General features: G+C 40.8%; 1 protein-coding gene across 2 annotated transcripts in view; it reads left to right on the top strand.

The window, feature by feature from the left end:
* Positions 1–27,052, top strand: part of COL5A2 (collagen type V alpha 2 chain) — a 172,465-nt gene that overhangs the window by 100,183 nt on the left and 45,230 nt on the right. For both annotated transcript variants that reach the window (XM_006024635.2, XM_006024634.2), the window contains exons 6-17: positions 1,319–1,372; positions 7,772–7,882; positions 9,796–9,873; positions 11,988–12,032; positions 15,733–15,786; positions 16,937–16,990; positions 19,247–19,300; positions 21,617–21,670; positions 22,343–22,396; positions 24,363–24,407; positions 25,959–26,012; positions 26,964–27,008. In XM_006024635.2, coding sequence (XP_006024697.1) covers positions 1,319–1,372; positions 7,772–7,882; positions 9,796–9,873; positions 11,988–12,032; positions 15,733–15,786; positions 16,937–16,990; positions 19,247–19,300; positions 21,617–21,670; positions 22,343–22,396; positions 24,363–24,407; positions 25,959–26,012; positions 26,964–27,008 — 702 coding nt within the window. The remainder of the gene's footprint in view (positions 1–1,318; positions 1,373–7,771; positions 7,883–9,795; positions 9,874–11,987; positions 12,033–15,732; positions 15,787–16,936; positions 16,991–19,246; positions 19,301–21,616; positions 21,671–22,342; positions 22,397–24,362; positions 24,408–25,958; positions 26,013–26,963; positions 27,009–27,052) is intronic.

Below are 27,052 nucleotides of genomic sequence, written 5' to 3'. Positions count from 1 at the left end.
CTGCTGATGCACGATAAAGTGCTATTGGCTTTTCTGATGGCTTCGTCACACTGCCGACTCATGTTCATCTTGGAGTCCACTAGGACTCCAAGATCCCTTTCCACTTCCATGCCATCCAGCAGGCCATTCCCTAGGCTGTAGGTGTGCTGGACATTTTTCCTCCCTAGGTGCAGCACTTTGCATTTCTCCTTGTTGAACTGCATTCTGTTGTTTTCTGCCCACTTGTCCAACCTGTCCAGGTCTGCTTGCAGCTGTTCCTTGCCCTCCGGCATGTCCACTTCCCCCCATAGCTTTGTGTCATCTGCAAACTTGGACAGAGTACATTTCACTCCCTCGTCCAAGTCGCTGATGAAGACATTGAAGAGTATCGGTCCAAGGACCGAGCCCAGCGGGACCCCACTTCCCACACCCTTCCGGGTCGAAACCGACCCGTCCACCATGACTCTCTGGGTGCGACCATGGAGCCAATTCGCCACCCACCGGACTGTGTAGTCATCCAAGTCACAGCCACTTAACTTGTTCACATTTTTTACGAACTGGTTCAGCCTCTTAACTTGTTCACATGTTACGAACTGGTTCAGCCTAGGCTAGGCTAGGCTAAGTTAGACTAACCTGCAAAGGTTGAATCAGTTCAGGCTCCGTCTTTTTGAATGTCTGTCCCAAGCCATTATCTTTGAAAGGGTTGATGCCAGATTCCACTGTTGTATGCTTGTATGTGTGCCTATGTGTGTCCGGTGAGGTCTGGGTATCTGGGCCCGATCTAGTGTTCTTTTGAGAAGGCAGAGTGCTTTTAGTGTGAGTCCTTTAAGGGTCTTTCTTTTCTTTTCTTCTTCTTCTTCTGCATCTAGCAGCCCTCTGCTTTTTGTCCCACATGCTTTGAGTTGTTATAGCACATTCCGGTCTGTGCCAGACATTCTGACCCTTTCTTCTTTCCCTTCCTGGGGACTATCTTCTGTTGCTACTTCCTGATTACCCATTTTTATAGTTTTTCCTTTTTTGGTTGTGACTTTTGCTGTTGTATGTGGGACCTCTCTTTTGACATTTTCCATTGTGTGTCCACTCATAGATGTTTAGTAATTTGGCTGAATGCAGGAGAGAAGGCTTCCTATAGAATGAACTCTGCTTTTTGGGTGCCTTTTTTAAGTAAAGTATTTTTGTACACCTTTTTTTCACCCTTTGGAATAATAGAACCATCAGTCAAAATGCTCAAGAGCAGCAAATTCACAACTAAAATTACATTAATTTTTCTCTGTTTCATTCTGGGAAGAAATGAAAGGCCAATTAAGAATATACTTAATGGTTTTAATTTTTCCTGTAGGGGCCTCCAGGCTCACAAGGACCAAGAGGAGAACGAGGACCAAAAGGAAAACCTGTAAGTAGCTAAATGTTCTTAGGGACTCTCTTAATTAGTACATGCAGGCAAAACTGACCTCAAATTGCTTAACTGATTTTAGAGCTGCTCTGACTCAGTGCCGTCTACATATTCCTGCTGTTCTGCACCCACATCCCAAAAAACAAATCACAAGTACAAGATTTTACACTCACTAGGTCTCTGATTAGTCTAAAGCCTGAATTATGTATTTGGAATAATTGACCAATGTCTAGCATCATTTCAGCTAACACATTAGCATTTGCCAACAGTTACCATAAATAATATATATGACGGCAGAGCTTTCTCTTCTATTAAAAATAGAAGAAAACTGTAGCATATATGGAAACTAAAAGTAATTGCTAACTTTTTAACAGTGTCTATTGTGTTTCAGAGGCTGTATTAACTTACTGCTCAGAGTAAGAATTAATATGTGAACACTTATGGTAGCATGCTAGTAAATACTATTACTAAAACTGCACTACAGATACAAAGGCTTAATAAAGGAATTTTAGCATCTGTATGTAGAAACCACAGAAAGGCCAAAAGGGAATAAGAAAGATATCAAAGGAGTACATGTTCCTATTGGAACCCCCGCCTCCCCCCCATAAAAATGCAGAAGTGGCTTTTAGCAGCTTTTTAGATTTAAATTGTTATATTCTTTCAGTTTATGTTTGGATATTCTTTCACCCCTTAGGACAGGAAAAGTTTTTACTTGTATGTGGATTTGATGAAAAGCCAGACTCCTTAGGCTCTTTCCAGCATTTCCCTTAGATAATCATTGTTGTCTGTAGATTGCCATGGTGTTGTTTCTGCACCAAAGATAGTAAGCACATAACCTCTCTGAGAGTGATACTGAGCCAAAAACTGCTGCATCATGTGTCAGTACAAGATGCTTATAGAACAGTTGTAGTACCCACAAAAGTCCTAGAAAGACACTTTCAAAATAATCCTAAAACTCTGCTGCAGGTACGGTTTAGAGTTCAGATTAGGATGACACCTGAAACAGTTCCAAGTGTCACAATGAGTAACATTTCTACAAGCTGGTAGACAGGCCTGAATTCTATTAGTTCAATCCTATGATTTTCTCCAGAGTTGCCATAAAAATTATGCTTATAAATATGTGAACTTTCTAAAAGCCAGTGCAAATTGGAATTCTTTTGAAAAAGTTTAAGGCTGATGTTTTCAAAGGAGTAAGGGAATTTTTAGCTCCTTGAAAAATCTAAGCCTAAAATCGTGGTACTTGGATTATAAAATATCTATCTATCTATCTATCTATCTATCTATAAGACATCCATAAGCTATATATGTAGGACCTAAGTCTCATAACAGATGGTGGATTTACGTGCACAGGTCATTAGGTTTGTAAATACACATTGTATTTTGGGAGGAGGACTTTGCAATAAGCAGCAGAATGGCTTTTTCTTTAGCTGAGAGAGGTAGTTAGCCATGTTAGTCAGAAGTCAGTCAGAAAGCAGCATAGATATGCCCCTTTATAGACTATAGACTTTATAGACTGAAATAAAAAAAAAATATAAGGTATATCTATATATGTCTCTCTCTCTCTCTCTTTCTCTCTATGTATATATATAGATATTAGGGCAGTGCAAAATGGCTGTGTTTTGATTTGGTTTCAGATTCGGCCGTTTCAGAGGACAGTGACTCATTTCAGTGTTTTGGATCACTGTCTGGTTTTGTTTGGCTGAATCTCTTCTGAATCTGTTTCGAATTGGCTGCAAAGGAAGCTTTGCATAGCTCTACCCAGCCGGGCAGGGCTGCAGGGCCAGGGGCTGCAGGGCCTCAATGGGGAGCAGGATGGGGCTGTGGGTGGCTTGTCCAGGGGAGGGGGAGGGCCACTGCCCTCTGTGCAGGTGATGAAACCCCTGCACAGATCTCTGATCCCTGTCACACCAGGATGAGGGGCAGGGAAGCAGTGCAGAGCGGCGAGCAAGCCTGCTGGTCCCTGCTGCATGACTTGGCTCAGCAGGGAGCACAGATCCACGTCAGGGGTCTCCTCTTCACTGCAGCCTGCCCTGTGCTGCCCCGGGGATGTGGGGCTGTATGGGGTGGGCAGCAGTGGCAAGGAGACACTGGCACAGATCTCTACTTCCTGTGGAGCCAGATTGTGTGGCAGGGACCAGGACTGCCCTGCTGTGCGACCTGACTCCACAGGGAGCAGAGATCCATGCTGGGGGTCTCCTTGCTGCCACTACCCACCCTAACCAGTCCCAGGGTAGCACGGGGTAGGCAGCGGCAGTGAGGAGACCCCCTGCATGGGTCTCTGCTCCCTGTGGAGCTGAGTCGTGCAGCAGGGCAGCAGCTCCGAAACACTGAAATTTTCTGAAACATTTCCGAAACATTTCAGATGCCTTGTTTAGTTTTAGGGATGTTTCTGAGCCTTCCGTTTCAATTCGGATTCAGTATTTTGGGTGCCAAAATGGCCTAAAACACTTCTGAAACAAAACAGTTGCCAAAATTTTGCGCAGCCTGAATATACATATAGATAGCTATATATATAGGTATATCTATATATAGAGAGAGAGAACACAAGCTTCAGTGAAGTTCAAAAGCTTTTGTTCTCTATATTTTATTTAGTTAGTCTATAAGGGTGTGTACACATGTATTAACTTTTCCACAGTTAAGCCAACTTAACTTTTTAAAGTCAACTTACTGTCAGAGCACACACATGTATGTGGAGTAGAGTGGACTTAAATGCAGCACAAGATAATATACCTCTGAGGTGTATTATCTTGAATTGCGTTAGTTAAGTCAACTTAGCTCACAAGATGACTGCCACCATGTCAAGGATACTAAAAGTCATTGCTTCAGAAATTGATAAAGAGTAAATTAAGTATTTTTCATTAAGCTGTATTTTCTTTCACTGTAACATCAAAAGCAAAACTTGTATTTATCTGTTTTCTGAATACCAACCACGCTGGTCCAGTGTTGTTTGCAATATATTGCGTGCATGTTTAAAGGTTGCCACCTTGTGGCCTATTTGAAATATTTCTTCCTTAGAACATCACTATTTACTAAGAGTTTCTAAAAGATGAAATATAATGAAATTCACTGGACATCATTGTTTTACAAGTATAAAACACTCGAGATGTGCTAAGCCTAGTTAAATAGTTAACCTCTCCAAATAAACACCTAACTAGCTAGATTTCCACCTGCAGTATTGGTGTTGCAGCTGATAACTTTTAGTGGTTAAAAATATTTCATATTATATTTTCCACCACTACAAAATATCTGTCTGCTGGGAAGGCCAGGTAGAAAGCTAGGGCATTGCTTGTGTTCCCATTAAAACAAAATAAAAGAAAACATCTGGAGACAACATATAAACAGAATGGCCACTATTTTAAGAAGTGATTATTAATTAGCATTGCTTCACCTTTGGGGTGTGCAACTTGAGACAGTTTAGGTTTGCTTTTTAAGAGGACTAGTACAGAGCTCCTTCTGAAAATCAGGTCTGGTTGAAGTGACTCCGGGGGCGGGGAGCGGGTGTGGGCTTCCAAGATCAGATGTTATTTTAGGAAAAGCTTGCCCCTATTATTAATTGGCATACTGTTTTCCCTTTGATGCATGTTTTCCTCCCCCCTGTTTCATTTTGAGACAAAGAAATTAAAATAATGAAGAAACATGCTGTTTCTGTTTTAGGTAGTAAGCTCTTTGCGGGCTGGCTTTGTGTCTACTTATGTTTAAAATAAAAATATTAAATACTAATAAAGAATTGGATGCACGAGTAAGTTTCCTGATGAGACTCAAAGTCTCTTACATGTATCCAAATTCATCTTTCAGGGTTATGCTCCTTTTATTGCTTTTATTTTATGTCTAGTCTACTACAACTGAAGTTCCAACAGCATATGTACTGCTAGGATTTTAGGACATACCACCAGAAAAATATATCTATATAGAATACAGAATTATGTAATAAATCATTAACTTGCCCCATGAGAGTTTTATGGTGTCCTATGGTCAAATGTGTTTGAAGGCTTCTGTTCAGGAGAACTTCCTTTCTAACAAAAAAAGAAGTTATTCCATAGACATAGGATGCATCGACCCGAATGCTTAACTTCACATTAGCATAGTTTACTGCAAACTAAGCATGTGTGTCTACACATGCACATCCTGACTTTACAGTAAACCTCCTTAATCTGCAAATGCAAGTATCAAATTTACTTGAGATTAGTAACAGTGCCGTAGTCCTCATGTAGATGTCTGACCAGGAGCAAAATCTTCTCCCGGCCAGCCTTCATCCAGGGGGTGGGAGATAGGTCCCTGCCCCTGGGAGCTGCTTGCTGCTGGGGCAGACACTTTGTCCCAGCACTGGCTACATGTCCATGGGGTCAGCCTGGTGCTCCCTGCCAGCCCCTGGGCTAGCACCTGGGGGGAGCCTGGAGCTCCCCCCAGTGGCAGCAGGGGCCCATTACAGGAAAGCAGCAAATGTGCCCCCTAATCTCCGCATGTGTAGATGCTTGCCTGAGAACACTTACTTTGGATTATTTTACACCACAGTAAACTAGGCTAGAGTAAATGCATGTGTAGATGTGCCCAGAGTCTATCCTAATGCAACCCCCCAATTCACAAAGGACTCCCTGCAGTGCACAGCATGCTTTTAATCAAATACAGCCCTTATCAATGGAAATAAGAACAAACTGTCTGACTTGACTAGTACAGAAGGGGAGTGTCTACACATGCATTTGATCTGTGCTTTGTTTACTCTAGAGTAAACTTCTGCTGATTAAGTGCGTCTGGGCAGGTATCTACACGTGCAGGAGTAGGCAGAAGATTTGCTGCTCTTAACACCAAACTTCCTTCAGTCCTACAATGGGCCCTTGCAGCCACCAGGGGGAGCTCCAGGTCCTGGCCCTGGGGTCTGCCTGCTACTGGGGCAGGGCCAATGGGGCAGGGAGCTCCTAGCCCTGTCTCCCCAGTCAGGGGCAGGGCACTTGAAAAGAGCTGCGGAGGAGGGACATGTCCCAGCCTCCTGCCCCATTCCATCGGTGGGACAGCTAGCAGCTATACTGTGGCTAGCTGCCCCACTGGCAGATTGGGGCAGGGGCCTGGGACCCAGCCACTCTTGCAGCTCTTTTCAAGCCTCTATCACCCAATTGTGGCACGGGGCTGGAACCTGTCCTTGACCAGGACAGTTCCCAGCCCCCACCCTGTATACCACTCTGTGAGTGTAGAGCTGAGCAGGGAACAAGCTTCCCAGCCTGTTCCCTACCCCTTCTCCTCTGGATCTGTGCTCATGGAGCTGGATGGGAAACAGGTTCCCCTGGCCCCACCAGCAGTGAACTTCCAGCACCAGTTCTGCAACAGCAGGGCAGGTGCTGGGAGACGCTTATCTCTCGGTGCCGGCTCTGCAACAACGGGGCCAGTGATGGGAGATTAGGGTCTCTCAGTCTCCGCTCCCCAATTGCAATGGCGGAGGAAGGGGCTTGGAGCTCCCTGCTGCTGGGACAGGGAGACATAGTCCCCTTCTGGGCTGGTGGATGACTGACTGGGAGCAGATTCTGCTCCCGGTCAGGTGTATACATGAATGCTACTGTACCATTACTAATTTCAAGAAAATTTGCTTCTCACATTTGCAGGTAGCAAATTTACTCAGGATTAGGAAGGTTTACTGTGCAGTAAGCATGTGCACGTGTAAATGCACATGCTTACTTTACAGTAAACTATGTTAACATGCAGTTAAGAGTCTCATGTAGCTGTGCCCAAGGTGTTGGTAATGATATCTGGTTAGGCAGACATTTTACCAGCTGCCTGCTTTGATAGTTGTGTTTCTGATCAAAGTAAGAGAGGGGACATTATGGAAATCAAAACCACATGACTGAAATGACTTAGAGAAACTATGGGACAGATTCTCATCTAATTTAGACAAGAACAAGTTTAAAGTAAGTTCATGGCAACAGTGAAATTTTCCTGGGCCTGCTGAGTTAGTGATCAGAATCTGGTGTCATGTGACAGGCGGGCAGAAAATACACGGAAGTTGGCAAGTTTGTCTCTGTTTGGGGACTTCACACTTCGAAATGTACTGTCCTTATATACTATTCAGTCTTCTCTACTTTTAGAAAAATAGTTCTTGCTCTGCTTATGCTGTGTTCAAGGCTAAACATTTTTAAAGCTATACTATTTATCAGTGTTATGAGCTATTCCTGAGGCCCTGAAAGGGCCTTTTAAAGTTGCTCAAATTTATCTCTGGACTTATAGGATGCTGCTAACTCTAGCCAGCGCTCTTGATCTGAGGATGAGGAAGATTCATGAGAGATGCTGTCTGCTTGAGGACCTTTCAGCAGAAATATTAGCCTAAGAACCAACTAATTATTTGTAAATTCTGATGAGTCTCACGTATATATGTGTGTATGTGTCTGTACTGTACACTGTTGTTTTCCTTTCCAGGGTGCCCGTGGTCCTCCAGGGATGGATGGGGAACCTGGTATCCCTGGACAGCCTGGTGATCCTGGTCCCCCAGGACATCCAACCCACCCAGGACCAGATGGAGTAAGTAGGGTAAGTTTTACAGTCATATAAGTACAGAACCTGGGTTGATGAAACACCAGAAAAAGCAGGGTAGATTTGCACCTTATAGACTAACCAAAAGTGCACATGTGTGTGTATGTATAGAGAGAAAAAGAGAGAGCAAAACAGTACAAGCTTTCATGGATTGAAGCTCATTTAGTCAGATGCTGGTAAAGATCAACTGAGTACCCTCAACTCCCATTCACCAGTGCCTTTCAGAGACACAAAACTAATGGCTATATGACCATAGAAGACTTGGAATTGAAATAATGTGACTAGGATGCCTTTTCAATCATTAGTTGCTGCGATTCTTTGAAACAATGATTTCCTGTTTGGTAACATGTGGTTTGAGTGAAGCATTGTGAGTGTGATGCCAGCTCAGGGCTTTGTGATTGTCAGTTTTCGGGATATAGCTGTTATGCATGTCTATAGATGCAATATAGATTCATGTTTATATGTGTGTTATTTAAATCAGGGCTGTCCAACTTGTGGCCTGAGGGTTTTGTGCAACCCACAAGGGATTCATCTGTGGCCTGTTTCCCCCACTGCTTTGGCTACTGCTGCCACTGGGCTTTCCATGCCCTCCTTCCCTCTTCCTTCCTGGTCTCCAACCCCAGGAAGGGTGCCAGTGGTGTGGAGCAAGGCCCATGGGCTGTGCAGGTACTGTCTACAAGCCATGTGAGCCCATGTGAAGGTAGACGGTCCAGATTTAAGTACGTTGGTGGACATTTCAGTTATTTTTCACTTTACATTTTTAATCAACAAAAGCTTAATTAAAAGTAGCTAATTTTTATGAATGTTTAAGTGGACTATAGCTCTCAATTTTTTTTAGCATCTATTAGTAACATTAATCCATTATGTTCATGTGCTTGGTAAAGACTATCAAGATCCTGTTTCTCCTTTATATTTAATGGCTGGAGAAGGATTGAGAGAAGATGAAATCTTTTCCCTTTTATTAAACAGGGCTGACCTTTTGAAACGACTTGTTAAAATACAGGGAAGAAAGGGTGGAACGTAGGTGTCAAGAGTAATGACTTCAGGCAACAAAGATGATGAAAAAATTGGAAGGGATAATATCTCAGGAAAGCCTGAAGGGACCTTGCTTATATATTTTGACAGCTAACAAACAAAGATCCCTTTCCAAAGCTCTTTTACAGATGCCAAATGACTTTAGCCCTGCATCAAAGGGATTAGAACAATAGAGATTCAGGGAAAAATTAGTAGAAATAAAGGGATGGAATTTAGCAAGGAGAAATTTAGGTTGCACATTAAATAATTTAATAACCGATCAAGCCAATTAAGATATGGTTAAGACTGATGCTCAGAGAAGTTGTGGATCCCCTATTGCTGGAATTATGCAGCCAAAGCAATCAAGGAGGATCCTTAGGACCAGTAGCTCTGGATATGGTTTAGCTGTTCTACAAAATATGTCTGTCTCCAGAGTCTATGAAATGTAAGATTAATTACAAGCTAATCATGCTGGAATATATGTTAGTATATTGTTTATTGCGAGTGTTAGGCACCTTATTGAAAACAAAATTAAAATGTGGTTCTTAGAAAGTGTTGAATGCTGTCTTCATATGACATTAAAATGCATACAAATTAGAATTTAGTGAAAGAGAAATCTAGTTAATTTCCAGGATAGTTCGCTCTTACTATTAAAATCCAGTATGTTCAGAAAAAAACAGAATAGTGTGTTACCTTACTACTGTCTGCTGCTGCCTATAGGCCTGCTCCAGCTTCCATTTGAGTGAATATGTACTGTATGCTCATCTTTAAATGACAAAACATACTAATTAATACTGCAAAGCCAATACAAGTAACGGTAACAGTAAACTGCATACCTTTCTGCCTTACATGATAAGCATGATTGCTAGCTAAACTCGACCTTCTCATGTTTGCAGCCATTTGCAGCTCAGATGGCAGGTTTGGATGAAAAAACTGGACTTGGTAGTCATATGGGACTCATGCCCGGTGCAGTGGTAAGAACACATAGATTCCTTCCTTAGAACAGAAGTAAAGTAAAATACATATGCAAATAATGAATACAAAGTGAACTCATCCACCCAAACTCCATATGTTTCCTATATATAAACATACTCACACAGAAAGCTTTAGCTGTTTTAAAAATAAACGTTAAAGAGATTTAAAAAAATGTTGCCTTTGTTAAAATGAAAGCTTCTTCCCTTCCTTCTTTCCTCTGTTCTTTACTTACACTGCCATAGAGGTGATCAGAAACGGACAATCACTTTTCCCTCTATTTGAGCTGTTGCTAGAACACTGGTGCAAGGCATATCATGTTCTATAATAACTGAATACCTACCTTTAAGTCTTTTCTTTCACATCCTGACCTCAAAGCTGCTCATTTTTAGCAGACATTAAAAAGACCAAATAGCTTCTGAGAACCACCCATGGAGTGACAGTTGTGCTATATTATTGATTTTTTAAAAAAAAAAAAGCTTCTGTTTTTCTGTTCTGACTCATACAGTTCCCAAGGTTTCTTTTCCCCAAGGTTTACTTTTGCAACTTTACTGAAATCTTCCACTATTCATGACTTCAAGTGAACTGAGGCCTTAGTTTTCATTTTCCACTTTTCTCACTGAAATAGTTCTTTATCTCCATCTTAGTGGGTCACATCTAGTAATCACCATTATCCGTGACTCACATTTTTTTTCATTGCTTTGTGCTTTGAAGACACTGATAACAGCTAAACATGTCAGATAGCCGCTGTATTTTTTTTTTTAAACTTTTAAAGTTTTCTATTTTGATTTGTAGAATGCTGTCAGTGCTGAACGGACAAAAAATATCAGCTACTTCAATTAATCCAAAATTATGCAGCATGTCTAATTATTGATTTGCCTTCCTTATAAGACTTTCCTTTAATATATATGTCCTCACTCTTTGGCTATGTTGCTGCTTGGAAATCCCCTTGCATTTAAATAATTTTGTTGCCAAACCAATCTTTCCTAGTTTTTTCCCCACTTAAAAAAAAAAGTCTTCAGTCATTTTGTGATAGTCTCTTCACCCTAGATATTGCATCTGCTGCATTTCTAACAGTTCCATACAACTCTATTCTCTTTATTTTTCTGTCCTTTATTCCCCCAAATCTTATTTACCATTGCATAATCCCTTCTTTCCATTGTCGTCATGATTCTTCCATTTGAAGCCAATGCAAAGTCCACTGAAGTCAACACAATCTTGCATTAACTTAACTGGATTCTAATATATTCTCTTTGACTGTTCTAGTAAACACAGCCTTTGATTACCATGCACAACCAGCAGTGGTTTGCTTATTTGTACTTCTTGTTTATTAAAACTATATATTGGTCTCTTACTGTTTCCTTCCCATACCCTCATTTTGTGCTTCACCTTAAAAATAAAGTAATGATAAATCTACTTGGAAGCCATCTATTCTTTACATATGACAGAGAATTAAGTTTTTAAGTTTTGCATTTCTTGTGGCTTTGTCATGATTCAGGTTATTGTCTATTACATATTTTTTCTCTTATTTTCTAGAAATCTAGGAGGTGGGCAAAAAGTATCTATTCTCTCCCCTACCCAATCTCTGTTTTTTAATGCTCTGTTATTATTGGGTGTTAGCAGGACAGATACTGTACAGCACTGGTCCCACAATCCTATTCATCTGAAGAATGATGGAAGGATTTGAATTTGGCTGCATTCTATTTGACAAGATCTTGTCATTTCATTTATAATTGTTAGACGTTTGCCAAGCCTTGGTTCTCAGGCCTCATCACTCATTCTGAGGGTGGGGAATGATGAAGAATATTCTCTTCTTAGAGTCAGCAATTCCACAGAAAAAAATGCAGTCCATTGTTTTCACACACTCCTCCCACCTGGATTTACATATCTCCTATTTTTCTGCTTGTTCTTTGATTTCCTTCTCTTACACTTTATCTACATTGAACATTGCAGTGCTTTTGGAATATAGTCCTCATTTTACTTCCAGGGGCTTTAACCATAAAAATGTCATCCTGGAGGTCACAATCAGCACACCCTTTTTTGGCTCTCTATAGAGAAATTGATTTGATTTATTATTTTTTGGAAACTGTTTAGTAAGCTCTTGTGTTCTTCATAGGGTCCAGTGGGTCCAAGAGGTCCTCAGGGTCTACAAGGAAAACAAGTAAGTGATTTGTTTTGAGTTATTAAACACAGATGTACCAAAAAAAATAGGCAGAGTACATAATAACTGGATTGGGCACATACCCTTGATTCAGGAAAGTCTCTCTCTTTAGTTGTGGCCTCCTCTCCTAGCTAGGGATAGACTTAAGCATGTGCTGATTTCTGATGTGAAGCCATGCAGAAATACCATGTACATAAATTTTATCCTGAAAAATCTCTTTTTGTTTGAAATACTTTGGCCCCTTCTATGAGTTATAGGTGAGGCACAATTACCTGGTTAATTGCAATTACCTAGAGACCAGCTACATGTAGAAAATAGCTATCACACCATAAACAGCTCTAACCACCTGTAAAGTTAGACCTAGAAAGTGTGTACTGACTTGATAGCAGGTTGCTACTGAGCTTTAGTATGCATGTGTAGCTCGTGTGTGCCAAGCCCAGTGTAAAACCCCCGAGCCCTAGGGATCCCAGCAGACATAATCCCCAGAGTTCAGGGATTTCCCATGCATCTAAGATGAGGCATTGCAGGAGATGTGATCTCCAGGGTCCACGGGTTTCCTGCACTACCAAGCCCTAGGGATAGTGGGACCACAATCCTAGGCTCCAGGGTTTTCCTGCACTCCCAAAGTCTAACGGTTGCTGCAGTCATGATCCTTAAAGCCTGGGGGTTTCCTGCACCCCTAAACCCTAAGGATTGCTACAGCTGTGATCTGTAGGGTCTGGGGATTTCACACTCCCTCAAGCCCTTGGGATCTCTGCAGCCATGATCCTCAGGGACTGGGAGTTTCTTTACCCCTGAGCCCTAGGGATCTGTGCATCCCTGCAGTGATCCCCTGGGCGCAGGGGTTTCCCACACCTCCTGGGGTGAAGAGATCTCTGTAGCAGTGTTTCTCCAGACCTGGAAGTGCGTGGGGCACCCCCACAGTTTGAAGTCCCTCAGCTAGGGTGTATGGGGCTCCCTGCTGAAGGAGCTTGCCGGAGCAGCAGGAACCTTGGATCAGGCTCCATTTGTATTGGCAGTAAGCCACTATGAGAGATAATTCATGATCCCACAGTTGCGTCCGCTGCCATGCCAATATGCATGACAGAAGGCATGATTGTGTGAATTGCCCATTAGAGCCCATTGCACTTTTAGCTTTATGCTGGTGGGGCACGGTGACTGCCCGCAGGTGGTGGCAGCTGTGCTGGTGTCAGGGGCATGATGGTGGTGAGTGGAGAGCTCCCGCAGGTGGCCGCAGTGGTTTCGGCAGTGGGGGAGGGAGGCGGTCGTGTGTGCTGACTGACGGGTGGTGACCACCCGCAGACACTGCTGGCAGTGTCAGTGGTGGGGGGAAGTGGGTGTGTGGTGAGCGGTGACCACCAACAGGTGCCGCTGGGAGCATTGGCAGCAATTTTTGCAGGGGGTGCACTGCTAATCTCAGGGGGTGCATGTGCACCCGCATGCACCCCCTTTGCATTGCCAATGATAGAGGGGCCTCAGAAACGCAGTGAGCTCTTTATCTCTAGTGTAACCCCATTAACCTGAATGGAATTAAACATAAAATGTAGTTGGCTTGAAATTACCTTTTTTATCATATACTTCTTATAACTGCCCTTGATTCATGGTATTTCTATTCAAAGAGAATATAACTCTCTTAAGATATCTTTTTTTTAAGTTTTCCTGATTGCATATCTTATAGAAAGAATAGCCTGCACTATATTAGCCCATCACTAATTGTCACAAGGAATTAGACAGTTTAACCCAAGCTTGATGTATTTAGCACAGGTCACCACAGACTTTTCTAGATAGAGGACTTGACCATTTCTATTTCATTATTATTTTTTTGATGCTAGACTACTGGCCTCTTGACACAAATGCAGGCCTTCCACTGATCTTAGGTGCTTGTGCAGTTTCCTGTAAATTCACAGTTTGGCTATCAATCCAATTATAGGTATAGCTTTGCTTTGAATTTATGTGCCACATTCTGCCAGTGTAATGTGGTTTGAGTGGTGCCTTATCTTAGAAGTAGTCTCATTGATTTTTGGCTCTTCCCTACGCTATATTCTTATGAAGTAATTATTCTAATTCTGATTTTTAAAAAGGAGTTCTTTCTTAGGGCCTTGTTACACATTGCACTTTGAATTGCTCAAATGTTGAGTGGTGCTGAGTGTTAGTGCTAGCTTGAGTTTGGGGCACACACACCTTAAGGCTAAAACCCTTCTCTAACTGTCTCTCATCTGCACAGCTGTTACTTGTCACTAGAGGGCTGGCAAGTAGGGGCCTGGCTAGAAGCTACAGCTGTGAGTTGGCACTACAGGGCTGGTGAGCCAGGACAGACTTTTGTCCTTCCCTTGGGTAGGCGGGGGGAGAAATGGGTTGCGGGGTGGGAACATGAAGTTGGAATACAGAGAGTTAATGGGATGGAGGTGGGTAATGAAATGGGGGGAAGAAAGGAAGTGGGGGTGGGAGAAGGGTGGTGAAATGAGGTAAATCAGCCACTGAAGGATAAAATAAAAAGAAGTAAAAAAAATTAAAAAGAAATAAAGAGGAAATAAACTAAAGAATGTCTCATGTTTTAATAAACTGGGATTTGGGATTAGGGCCTTGGGAGTGCTGATCATGAGTCTTGGGATGGTTGGGAGGTGGGAACAGTGAGGGAAGGCAGTTTTGGGGGAGCTACTGCCCCAGCTCATGGGGACCCAATCTGCCCCCCTAACTTGTCCCCCTTAAATTCCCCTAGATTCCATTCCTGGACTCATCTGTGCCTTGCAAACTGGCTAGCTGGCATGTGCTCTGCAGGCTGTTTGCGCAGGGTTATACCCCTAGCGGCAAGAAAGTCATACCCCTGGGGGGCAGGAGGAGTTGGCCTGGTGCCAGAACTGCCCCCTGGACAGAAGAGTTCAGGGACTGGAAAGTTTGCCCACTGAGAATAGGAGGGTGGGGGAAGGGACAGTGTGTTCTGGGATGCTGGAGAACTAACTGAAACTTGGGTGGTTCATCTGTGGGGAGTGGCCACACATTAATGGAACATGAGCTGGATAACACGGATCAGAGATACATTTGCTTTGGAGTGGTGTAACTTTAAGATGCCTAAAGTGTGCTTAAAAATAGTTTCAGATGTTCAGGTATGGACAATCCAGGGGTTAAGAGCTCCAGGAACTGCCTAAAATCTATGTGTAACAAGGCCCTTAGAGTTACATGATACACTGAGACAGGTAACTAGAAATAACTTTGTAGTGATGGTTTTGGATGATTCCAGAAGACAGTTATCTTAATTAAAAAAGATCAAATTGTTATTAGGCCAGCTTAGTCTCTTTGGTTCATTACACATTTTAATGACGACATTTTTTAATAATGAAAAATTCTGGACATTAAATTTCTTTGATTTTCAGGATTAGGTTGGAGTTATATTCAGATGGGATATCAGTGGACTGAGATACAAAATTTGCATGGGTTCAAGACTTTTCCAGTTTGAAGAATTTGGGATCTAGTATTCATTCATTCCATTATCACAGTACAGTTGTGATCTGACTCTAACTGCTCTCACAGTTCAGGTCTGACTCTAAGCTGCCCTGAGGATTATGATTTATTTGATATATGATACTAACTTGAATTAGTATTTGTTTCTATTTTTTTTGTTGTTGTTATTTTAATGAGTTTTTTTCAACCACAGCCTTAGGTTCTAATCTTCTCTATTTTGTCTTTTTTGGGTCACTTTTAGGGTGGTTCTGGCCCAACAGGTCCACCAGGTGAACCTGGAGAACCTGGACCAATGGTAAGATTAAATTAATATATATGCATCTCTCCAGTGAGAAATGGTATCTGGCAGAAGCATTATTTACTATATTTGTATACAGTACCTTTTCTCATGCTGTATAGCCATAATTACTATATAATTAGACATGTGGTCAGAACTGGTGACAGATTTTTCTGCAGGGTCACTGAATTTGAGTAATTTTTAATGGCAATAGTTTCCATGCTTGCACTAAAGGACATCCATTTTAATAATAACAATAATTAGCACTTTTAATCCATCATAAGATGGATGATACTGGATTTGGTTCATCAAAACTAGTCTCCTGTGATTGAAGGCTACCATGTAAGAAATACTTATCCAAACAGGTTCACAAGAATATCCATTCCAGACCCTCCCACACACTATAACCACAAAGTACATTTTTGTATACTTAGGATCTTTAATATAAAAAAATAACTTTTTAAAACAGCCCTACATATAATGTGCAGGATAGAAGGATACACAGGAGTGCCACCTGTGGCTTAGGTTCATAAAGCATTAGGAAATTGGTTAAGTCAAATATTCCAAGATGATCCTAAAAAGTGGACTTTGTTCCATGCCAGAGAGAATGACAGAAAAACCAATGATCTTTTGGTAACCTGACCTGGGAGAAAAGTCCTTTCTAATCCTAAATCTGGTTACCAGCCTTCATCTTGAAGCATTGGTAAGCATTAGAAAGACTTGGCAAGAAGAGATTAGAATGACTTGCCTAAGGTCACAAAGCGAGTCAGGGATAGAATACTGAGGGTTCTCCTGACTGAGATGTCTACTCTATAATCACTATTTTTGTCTGGTAAGAAAGTGGACTCACCTGACTGCAGTGTACTGTACCTCTGAAAGGCCCTTGGTCATAATCCTGACCAGGAGTTTGAAACAATTGTGAAGTACCTATTTGCCCTTAAGGAATCCATTCCACATCTTAAACAAAGTTAAATGTATCTTTCCTTTTGAATTGTGAGATAGAATAGTTAGGAAGGGCATGCCAATGAAGAATTACAATGTTGCTGAAAAATAAAATCACCTTCTTTACTATTGTATGTCATCTTATAAAACAAACTTCCAGAATTAAATATTTGAGGTAATGCTTAAATTAACATATTATTAAATATTTAATGTATTTATATCCTAGGGTCCAGTTGGTTCTCGTGGCCCAGAAGGACCTCCAGGCAAACCTGGTGAAGATGTAAGATTATTTTTTGTTCATTTTGCAATTTGTTTTTCTTTAAAACAAGCACTACCTTATCATTTAGAGGGTCTGACTAGTGGACGGGTATGTTCTGATGATTCTTGTTCATTTCCATTTCAACATACCCTAACTTTTCATTGAATCTGGTACTATAGCTACTAACCTTTGGCCTAAGAAGACAGGATAAAATTCCTATCTTTTCAACATTCTTCTTTCTACTCTTTATCTAGCTCCCTTGTGCCTGAAAGCTTGTCTACCATCTTTACCAACTATTCACTTGTTCCAATAAAAGATAGCATCAAAATTCCTTGCTTCCCACATATTTCTTAGACTATTATGGCTATAACAACATCCAACTCTATTATACTTTTGGTGTGGCATCCAGGGGCTCACTCCCCCCAGGGCTGTAATTTTCAGATACCTGATATACCATATCTGTAATGTTCCTTGACCCTACTTTTGAGATGTAGTCTTATTCTGAGATGCTGGTATGAAATCAATCCTTAAATAATGCATAAGAGCTTAAGAAAAGTTTGGAAGCAGGTCAGTTAGGGAGAAAAATGCATTGATAGGATGTTTGAATCTAGATAATAATGTATTATTGGTTTCAGATCAGTGGTGCTCAATCTTTTTCTCCATGGACCAGATGGACAATGCTCTATCTACCCATGGGGAGATCAGGCTGGTGGTCCCCATCTGACACGTGGACCTGGAATGCTGGACACTATTCTACCATGTGGAGTGGAAAGGGGAAAGCCTGGCCCCAAGCCAGCAAAGGAAGGGCGCATGGCTTGGCCCTGTGGGGGAAATGGGGTCTGGCTCAGTCCCAACCCAGCCTAATGGGGGACGGAGAAGGTCCTGCAGGGTAGGCAGAAGGGAACATGGCTCAGCCCCAACTTGGCCCCACAGGGGAGGAAGGGAGCATGGCCCAACCCAGAAGAAGGGTTGGGGCCATGGCCCAGCCCCAATCAGGCCCTGTTGGGCTGGATGGGGGGTGAGGGAGGGCACTGATCCATCTCCACCGAATTTCCTGACCCAAGCGGAGAGCCCTGTGGACAAGATGTCAAGGCTCAATGGGTCGCATTTGGCCTGTGGGCCAGAGGTTGAGCACCCCTGTTTTAGACCATTTGAGTTGCTCCTGAAGACTTAAGCACACCTATAAGTGAAAGAATGAAACAACTGTGATGTATTATTAATGTGGCCTCTGCCACCAAGTTGAAATCTTATATACCCAAGATTCATTATTTTCTGATAAGGTACATATATATTTGTTTGTAAAAGCAGGGGCAATACATTTTAAGCCTGAATTTTAATAACTGGGAGAAGATTAAGGATAATAATCATAAAAAAAACTAGATTAAGATTCAGTTCCAAGCTTTTTTTTTTTTGCACGAAATAAACTATATATTGTGGCATCGGAAATTCCCCTGCTGACCTATAGGGCTTATCCAAATGAGTACCCATGTGCAGGAGTGTGCCACTGCTTTTTGTTGCTGTGCACACCCTTGCATGTGGATTTTGGTACATGGAAAAATGACCTGCTTTGGGGAAATGACCATTTGCGTGCTTCTCCCTGCTCTGGGCCTGCTAATGGAGGGGAGATGCTCTGGCTGGCAGCTGGAGGACTCTTCTTGGAGGACTCAGCCTCCATGCCTGCCAGTGTATGCTCCAGGAGCATAGATCATGTCACCTTTTTTTTGCTCAGGCTTTTTTTGATAATGGGATCTCCTGGTATCAAATTTTGGCACCGCACTGTAAGTTAGTAGTGTGGCAAACAGATGTACATGTGCTGCATGCCTGCGGTGCCTTAAACAGCTTTGAGGTGCCCATACAGTACAAATAATTATTGAACACTAATAAAGAAAAATATAAAGCCAAAGCCCAAGCCAATTTAGGTTAATGTTGCCAGAGCAAATTTTTAGATCATAAATAACAATAATTTATTACAAAATATTGCATTTTTAATAATTCAGAGGAAAACAGATCTACAGCACTACCTACAGTGGGGCACATAGGTCAGTGAAAATCAGTTTTCCAGAATTTTCACAATAATTCTACTTTATTTAAAAATGCTACATTATCCTGTTTATTAATTTGGTCAGCATAATTAAATACCCTGGGACACCTGTGCTGTTGCTGGATTGAATGTAAATAGAAAATGATGACTTGCTGAATGAGAACATGAACTTTATTGGGAAGATTTTATATAATAATTTATTTTTTGACCTTCTTACATGTTGACTTTTATTTTAGGGTGAGTCTGGTAGACCAGGACAAGGTGGTGAGGTTGGATTTCCAGGATCTCCAGTAAGTAAACACACATGTTGGCTTAGATAACTCTAAAACTAATTTTTTAAATAAGTATTACAGTTGCTTGTTCCAGGGTAATGACATGGAATTATGACACCCAGCCAGCTCCACTTTTTTGAGTGGTTAAATTAATTTTGTTGACACCAAATTTACACCAAACATGAATATGTTGGGTGACCATATGTCCTATTTTAGCCGGGACAGTCTCAGATTTCAGAGGCGGCTCCCAACCAGCTGTTGGGACTTATAATGGGTATGTTTGAAACACAGGGGCATGGGGCTCAGTCTGAATGGGAGTTGAAGTGGTGCAGAGTACCTTGCAGGCACACAGCCGTGCTGCTACCATTTTGTGAGAGTGTGTTTTGTGTCAGGGCAGGGGGCGGGGGGCTGGCAGTGTCCTGGATTTCCTAGATGATGTTACGGATTTCCAGGATTTCCATATGGTCAGCCTATGAATATGTCCCTTAAGACATGAGGCACCATTTCCCGCTATCTTGCATTGCCATTTACATCCATGTATAATAGGTTTCTATACAACTTTGTAAGTTGCACAATGCACAGCAATTGTTCCCAAAGTTTATATTATCATTTTTCAAAGGAATAGTCTTTGAGCAATATTGGGGTCAGTAGTTAGAAATGCTGCGAGCAGCATCCTGTTCACACTCTCTGGGATAAAATGTTCTGGTGTGTTGTGTCTGGGAAGGAAATATCTTGAATTATCTCACAGAATTTATGATTCCTAGAATACCTGAAGCTTCACATATATGTATTTATATACCTTAAGCATGCAGCTGGTCTCATTGACTTATAAGACTACTCATATGCTGAAAATATGTGCACTACAGATGTTTTCTCATGGGGTGAGATATTATGCTCAATTAAGTAGTTTTCAGATTGTTTGGAGTTTTATAGCTCACATCCAACATATTAAACTCAAGACTAGTAGGCTAGGACACACTCTGGAACAGTTACCCTCTCATCAAGCTGCTTCTGGTGATAGGATCATCTTCCCCTTTCTTTAACATTTTAGAAAAATGTTAAGTTTCTGAACATATTTTTTTCTTTAATGCCTGTAATAACATTGCTGGCATTGAAAGACATATGCAAGATTTATTTTCTGCTAGAGAAAATGTAAAAAATATTGTGCAGTAAGAAATCCTTTGGTAGACTGGGAATGTTGATGTGCTGCCAATATTTCAGCCAAAGGGTTCCAGAAACATTTCTTGCTTAGCCTGTGATAAATTCACTTTAGCAGGTGTGCATATGTTTGCAGAGAGGCAAAACGAAGGACTGGGGAATATATGAATTGGTTTTCCCATTTACACAAAACTTTCTAATCACCACAATCAAAGAACGAAGCACAGTACTGGGCAATGTTTTATCATTGGAAAAAAATGTGAAAAATATTAATGTGCTGTCCATGAAAGCTTTACTGATTAAATTAATGCCATGCTACAATGGCCAACTTGTACAATTTGAAAAATGCCTGCAGGTGAAGGCTTTTTACTGGGGGTCAGAGATCATGTTTTCCTGTGATATTCCAGTTAGTGCCATCTAGTCAATTTAATGCAGACAATAAATAACTTCTTCTTCTTTGATTTGCTAGTCCTGTATTATTTCCCATTGGACTTTGTTTAATAAAAGATCAGTTGTACTGACTTTGATAATAAAAGTCCTTTTACCATCCACTCATAATGCTAATAAAAACAGATCTCCCCAGGTAATGCTTATCATTTTGGTTTTTATTATGCCAAGATTATCTACATTGCATTCTTCTGTTGGTATAATTTAGCTAAATGATACTCAACCATTTTTTTTATACCAAGCTAGAATCTGGAGAGCAGGAAGATCACTCCAAGGGTGTTGTCTTCCTGTGCAATATATGCCACTTCCGTGTCAATACATGCTATGCCTGTTGGCACAAGGTAGTACAGTGTTGACAAGGCCTGATCCAAAGTTTCTTAAAAGTCAATATGGAATATAACGGGAAGCTAGTAATGCTGTGAACAATAACGCTTCTGAAGTTCTCCTGGTCATTATGTTGGCTTTAAAAGGGTATTCTTCACCTATATATCCTCACTATTGTATGTTGCGTGTTTCTATCACCAAAGTGAATACATTCAGTATATAGCAATTAGGTAGGTATACCAAGGCCCAAGTACTTTATTTTTGTTTCCTTCTCTATCTAGTTCAGCAGTATGTACACTATACACTATAGGTGGTAGGTATGTCAGTATATCTACTCTTCACCATAAGGGGAGCATCTTATTCCTGAGGTCTAGGTCACGTTATCTGTGTTTGTTTTTCTTTTAGGGGACACGAGGCTTTCCTGGTGCTCCAGGTCTTCCAGGTCTCAAGGGCCACAGGGTAAGCCTTAATCATCTGCTTTCCTAAAAATCTATCATAATAGCTCAGTGTATAGACAATCAGTCTGTTAGATGCTTGTAGGGATTAGACCTATTGATCTCTACAAATAATGGCAAAAACATGGGAGATAGGAATGGAAATTATCTACTAGAAAACCTGATCCATCTCCCTTTAAGTTGATCCTTTATAGTACATTTTCTAGTGTTTCTCCAGTCTAGTTTCAGGTAACATGGAAAACTAGGAAGAAGTTAAGGATTATTAAACTCAAATATGGAGAAACCTGGCAGACCTGGCAGCTCTCACTTTAGGATGGAGAACACTAGAGGTGGATCTGTTTACAAAATACATAGAGTAATTTCAAATTACCCAGGTTTGTGGCTAAGCTTCCACTTCAGGAAGCACTGCACAGGATTTATTGTGCCTCTGAGGTTCTCTTGTTTTTAAGGTTTGTATACCTATTGCAAGACTCTTGTTTTTAAATGGGACATGAATCATTCTTCTCAAAAACTCTTTAATTTAAAAGATTTTAGAATTTGTTTTCCCATCTGTCTTCTGTGTTTATTTTTTCTTCTCTCAACCTCAGATCCACCCTTGATGTTTTAATAAAGGATTGACTGATAATATTCTAGAGCATTATAGAGCATCTTCATATTTTTGTAATTCTTCTCACAGGGCCACAAAGGACTAGATGGTCCTAAAGGTGAGACTGGAGCACTGGGAGCCAAGGTAATACAGTACTTCCACTATGAACTTTGGAGTTTCAGAGGAATTGCACAGTGTTAGCCTTGTCTGCTTAATTTATGTTAGTGCTTTGAATCCAGAAGGATCCTAAAGGCAAAAGAATAAAACCGTTGGAATAACAATGATTATTCCCGCTTCCTATGATGCTAAAACAGTTGGCAACAACTTATCTTTAAAGCAAAAAAAATTAGATTCTCCTCTGCTCAATACTATCTGTACATTTCCTGAGCAGAACTGCTTGTAAATTGTCAGTGTCCATTGTGTGTCTAGTTGACTTCATCTGCTTCAAACTCAGGTATTTGCAACAGGGGTTCAGATGCAGATGTTAAAATGTAGCCAGCCCCCAAATTTAGGACCAGCTCTTGAACTCTACAGTCTGTCATTTAGCATAATGTAGAAAGTAGTCCACCTGCTTCACTTACAATGTGCTATAGCCAGTGATACATAGAAGAGACCCATCTTCTAGCTTAACTCCAGGCCAGGGTTGCTCTTCTCAAAACACTTTCCATGGTGCATGGGTGCCTTGTGCATCTCTTTTGAAATGCCATATTTACTCAAACCCCAGACAAGGTCCCACTGCATTTAACATGGGAGAAAAAAACCCCTTCTTTTGGATTTGAATACAAATGGTGTTAAATGCTGGACTCTTAATTAAGCAAAAGAGGGCTTTACTCCTCTCAGAACCCAGCCCAGGGAAAGGATTTTTATGATGGCGGGTGACTCCAAGCAGGGTGTTCGCTTGAAGCCCAGTGCTACCCCACCACAAAAAGAAATGAGCAGACTCTGCAAGTAAACTGGAAACCACAGGACTGTACTAATGATAACAGACAACAACAATACTTACAATAATTCCAAGATTATTTACATTGAGAAGTAAGAAAACAGTAAGGGGGAGAGAACAGAATAGTCAGGAGAAAAATAGAGGGCATAAAGGTGTTGGGTTTCTTATCAATAGAGGACAGAGGACAACTGGATTGATGGCTACCCTACAAGGCACACACCATTTCTCACACCCAACTCGCACACACAGAGCAGAGCTCAGGCCCCTTTTTAACCCTTAAAATCACTCCATATTTACAATCCAATCATCTCTCTAGGGCACCTGCCACTCAAACGTGCATCCAATTGGTGCTTCCATCAATCATCATGGTGAAACAAACTTATTAATGTTAACACTTCTGACCAATCATCATTCACTTGACCTCAGGGAATAGTGGTCACTGCTTTTGGTGCCAAAATCCCCGTTGCTGGGCCTTTACCGTACATGCTAATATATGTATTTAGGTCAGCCCCTCAGTGGCAAAAAGTTCACTGCAGAACCTTGGCCTTACACCAGCCCCTGCCCCTCCCTCCCTCCCTCCCTCCTTCTCTCCTTCCTCAGCTTTGGCTCCGGCTGTGGCCCAGCCTTGGTCCAGCCCAGGGCACAGAGCATATGGCTGCTCCCGTCTCAGCTGGAGACTTTCTCACCATTCATTTAACCAGCAAAATCAATATCAGAAACAGAACAGACAGAGCACAGATGTCTTCTGACCTTTTAAACAGTGTCATCTGGATTGGATTGCTTCTCCTGCACCAGGAAAGAGAGCAGTTTTTTCTCACAGTCCTTGTTCCTATTAGCCCTTGTCTACCTATCCTGCCCACACATGATTTGATCACAGTCTAGCTGGCTGTCAGATTATGGTAGCTAATTGATGGGTCAGACGTGATAATGCTTGGGAAGAATTAGGTATATTGTCTTCTAGCCACATTTGGAAATGATACACCATATCTCATGCTACTTCAGTGGGTAAATGTAAATACAACTCTTTGTATCAGTATTGAGTATGATTTATATAACTCACCAATACTGCAAGGCAAATTTTTCCTTATAAATTAAACTTAGATTGAGATGGGAAGTAATGTAGTTTCATTTTCCTTTAACATATTTTTGTGCTTTCATTTGCATTTCTAGGGTGAATCTGGTCCTACGGGTGCCATGGGTGCAACTGGACCTCTAGTGAGTGGCTAGTGCAATATTTGCAATTGGATGTTATATTCTATTTAACAGATATGTCTGCAGGGCTACACATGCTATTCACTTCTCTGCTATCACAAGGAACCTGCACTTCATGAACGAGTTAAGATTATTGAAAACTGTGATTGATTTCTTAGACTTTTATTTCCTAGATAAGTAAATTATTAAAATTCTATAGTCAGTGGAGCTCTGTCCATTTACACTAACAGTGAATCTGGTCCATTGTTTCTGTTACTCCTTGTAATACCTTGATGCCGCGAAAGTCTTTTTCTCTGTGGGCATGTCTACATGGGATGCTAAATGCTCAGTAGCCCAATACTACTGTGCATTAGTATGTTATAGCACAAACAGTGCTAATATGCTAACATGCACTAGTATTCCACTAACATGCATTATTGTCATGAAAAACATGTGCTGGCACTACTGCACACTAGCACCAGTTACTGTGCACTTATTTAGTACTTGAAGATACAAGTACTAAATTAAATGCGCAGTAACTACAGCGCTTTAATACTTGCGTAGATGTGCCCCATCTGTAACTGTTATAAATCAGGAAGTTTAACACAAATCAGAATTAGGTTTCAATATTATCACTTTCTCTTGTGATTTTTAGGGTGATTTTACAATATTTTTCAATGAAAACCACATTAGGTCATTAGGTCAGTTAGAAAAATATTAGCTAAAAATACTAATGATTGAAGATTCTTGAGTCTGTGTCTAGGCTAAGTATGTGGGCCATGGCAGGGAAGCAGAGGAATACTTTTTATCTAGTTATCATGGAACATTTTCACTCAGGTGGTATTTAGGGTACCTGTAAAAATGTAAGTGTTACTGACTTGTACAGCAGCCCAGGAAAAATCTCACTTTGAGCAGTGACATGCCTGTGGGGAAGAGATAAAGACATCTTATGTTATCTAGAATGAATGTCATCCCTGAAGTGGAATTTAATTTGATAATGAACCACAGCAAATAAGATTAAATTACTGACCCTTTGCGGATAGGATGATACGTATACAACTGAAAATGGAGAAGAGAATACAGAGTACTTACTTCCCTTCAGCAAAATGTATAAAGCTGACCAAGAACATAGATTACCTTGTGCTTTATGGACATTGTAGGCCAAGGTAATATCCACCTGTAGCAAAAACACTAGCTTGGTCCTTATACCCTAACTCATCTTAATAGTCCTTATTCATGCTTGTAGTCTCACTGTACCTAAATGTACTCCCATTAAATCCCAAATTCCTCCAGTGGAAGCAATAATACAGTGAGATCCCTTTTATGACTGAGGCTCATGAAGCTCCCTAATGCAGAAGTACAATGTAAAGATTTTATTCAGACACAGAGAAATATTAAGGATGTTTGAAGGAAAAATGGAAAAAAAAGTCTCTATATTATGGTGATCATGGTAAAGGTGGGGGGTGGGGGGCGGGGAGACAGGTGAATTCCATATTTTGCCCAACCTTACCATTCCTTATTATCCTTACATTATGAGCTACTGAATTAAAGCATTTTTGTATTGCCTCTTTCTAGGGCCCTAGAGGAATGCCAGGAGAAAGAGGGCGACTCGGACCACAAGGGACTCCGGTAAGTGAATATTTAAAGTTTTGTTGCCAGCTATTAGCCATACCATTATGCATGCTTACTTTTTATCAGGTTCTTTTAAAACTGAACTACAGTGACCTTCCCCCCCAGTTTATCAAGCCTGAAAAATATTTGCTAATGTACATAACACAAGTAGTTATAGCTCCTACATGAATTATTAGCTTCAGTCAAAGACAGTCTATTGCAAGACCTAAGAAACTATTTTTAGGATCAGGCTCTTAATTTAAATTAAAAAAAACTAATATCAGTTTAAAATATCAAAAAGATGTGCAAATTACAGACATTAATCACCATCCTTTTTAATAAAAATACCAAGAAAACATTAGATTCATTGTGATGGTTAAGAACTGTGCAACAGTAAAAAATAAAAAATAAAGCAAAGAAGTTTTTTTAATAGTATGTTTAATCTATTTTGACTAAGAAATTTAGTCTGTGAAATTTCTTGTAAAAAAGGTTTTCACTTGCAAAATTTGAAGTGATGTTTATATCTTACAGGAATTACTTTTCCTGTGAAAAAATAAAAACAAAATGTCATATTTTAATTCAAAACTGTAGAAATGATCTTTCTAAAACGATCCTATTTTCCAGCAGAAAAAATATCTTTCCTAAGTCTTTCATGATATAGGACAATCTTCGAAAATGATAAAAACCCTTTGATTTCTTGGTATTTTATATATTTCCATGTTTGTGACTGCATTATGTACTGTGTTTTCCTATAACAAGGGTAAAACCCTGAAAACATTGAAACCATTGGTAAAATGCTCATTTACTTTATTGGGGCTAGGATCCCCTCTCAAAATTCTTCCATGTCCTCCTCAATGAGCAGACTGGTATCACTTATAAAGACATGCTATCACAAGCACTAACATTCAAACACATGATTTAATGATAATTCTTGTAAACGCACTGGGTCTTATTTGTTTTCCTGTGCAGGGTGGACGTGGTACACATGGCATGCCTGGAAAGCCTGGACCAATGGTAAATTCCTTTCTTTGTTCCCAAAGTTGTGTTCTTTGTTTGTC

Source organism: Alligator sinensis, unplaced genomic scaffold, assembly GCF_000455745.1.
Source record: "Alligator sinensis unplaced genomic scaffold, ASM45574v1 scaffold67_1, whole genome shotgun sequence".
Classification (NCBI taxonomy): Eukaryota; Metazoa; Chordata; order Crocodylia; family Alligatoridae; genus Alligator; species Alligator sinensis.
Note: the sequence above shows the minus strand (reverse complement) of the source record. Positions and strands in the feature narration are given on the sequence as shown.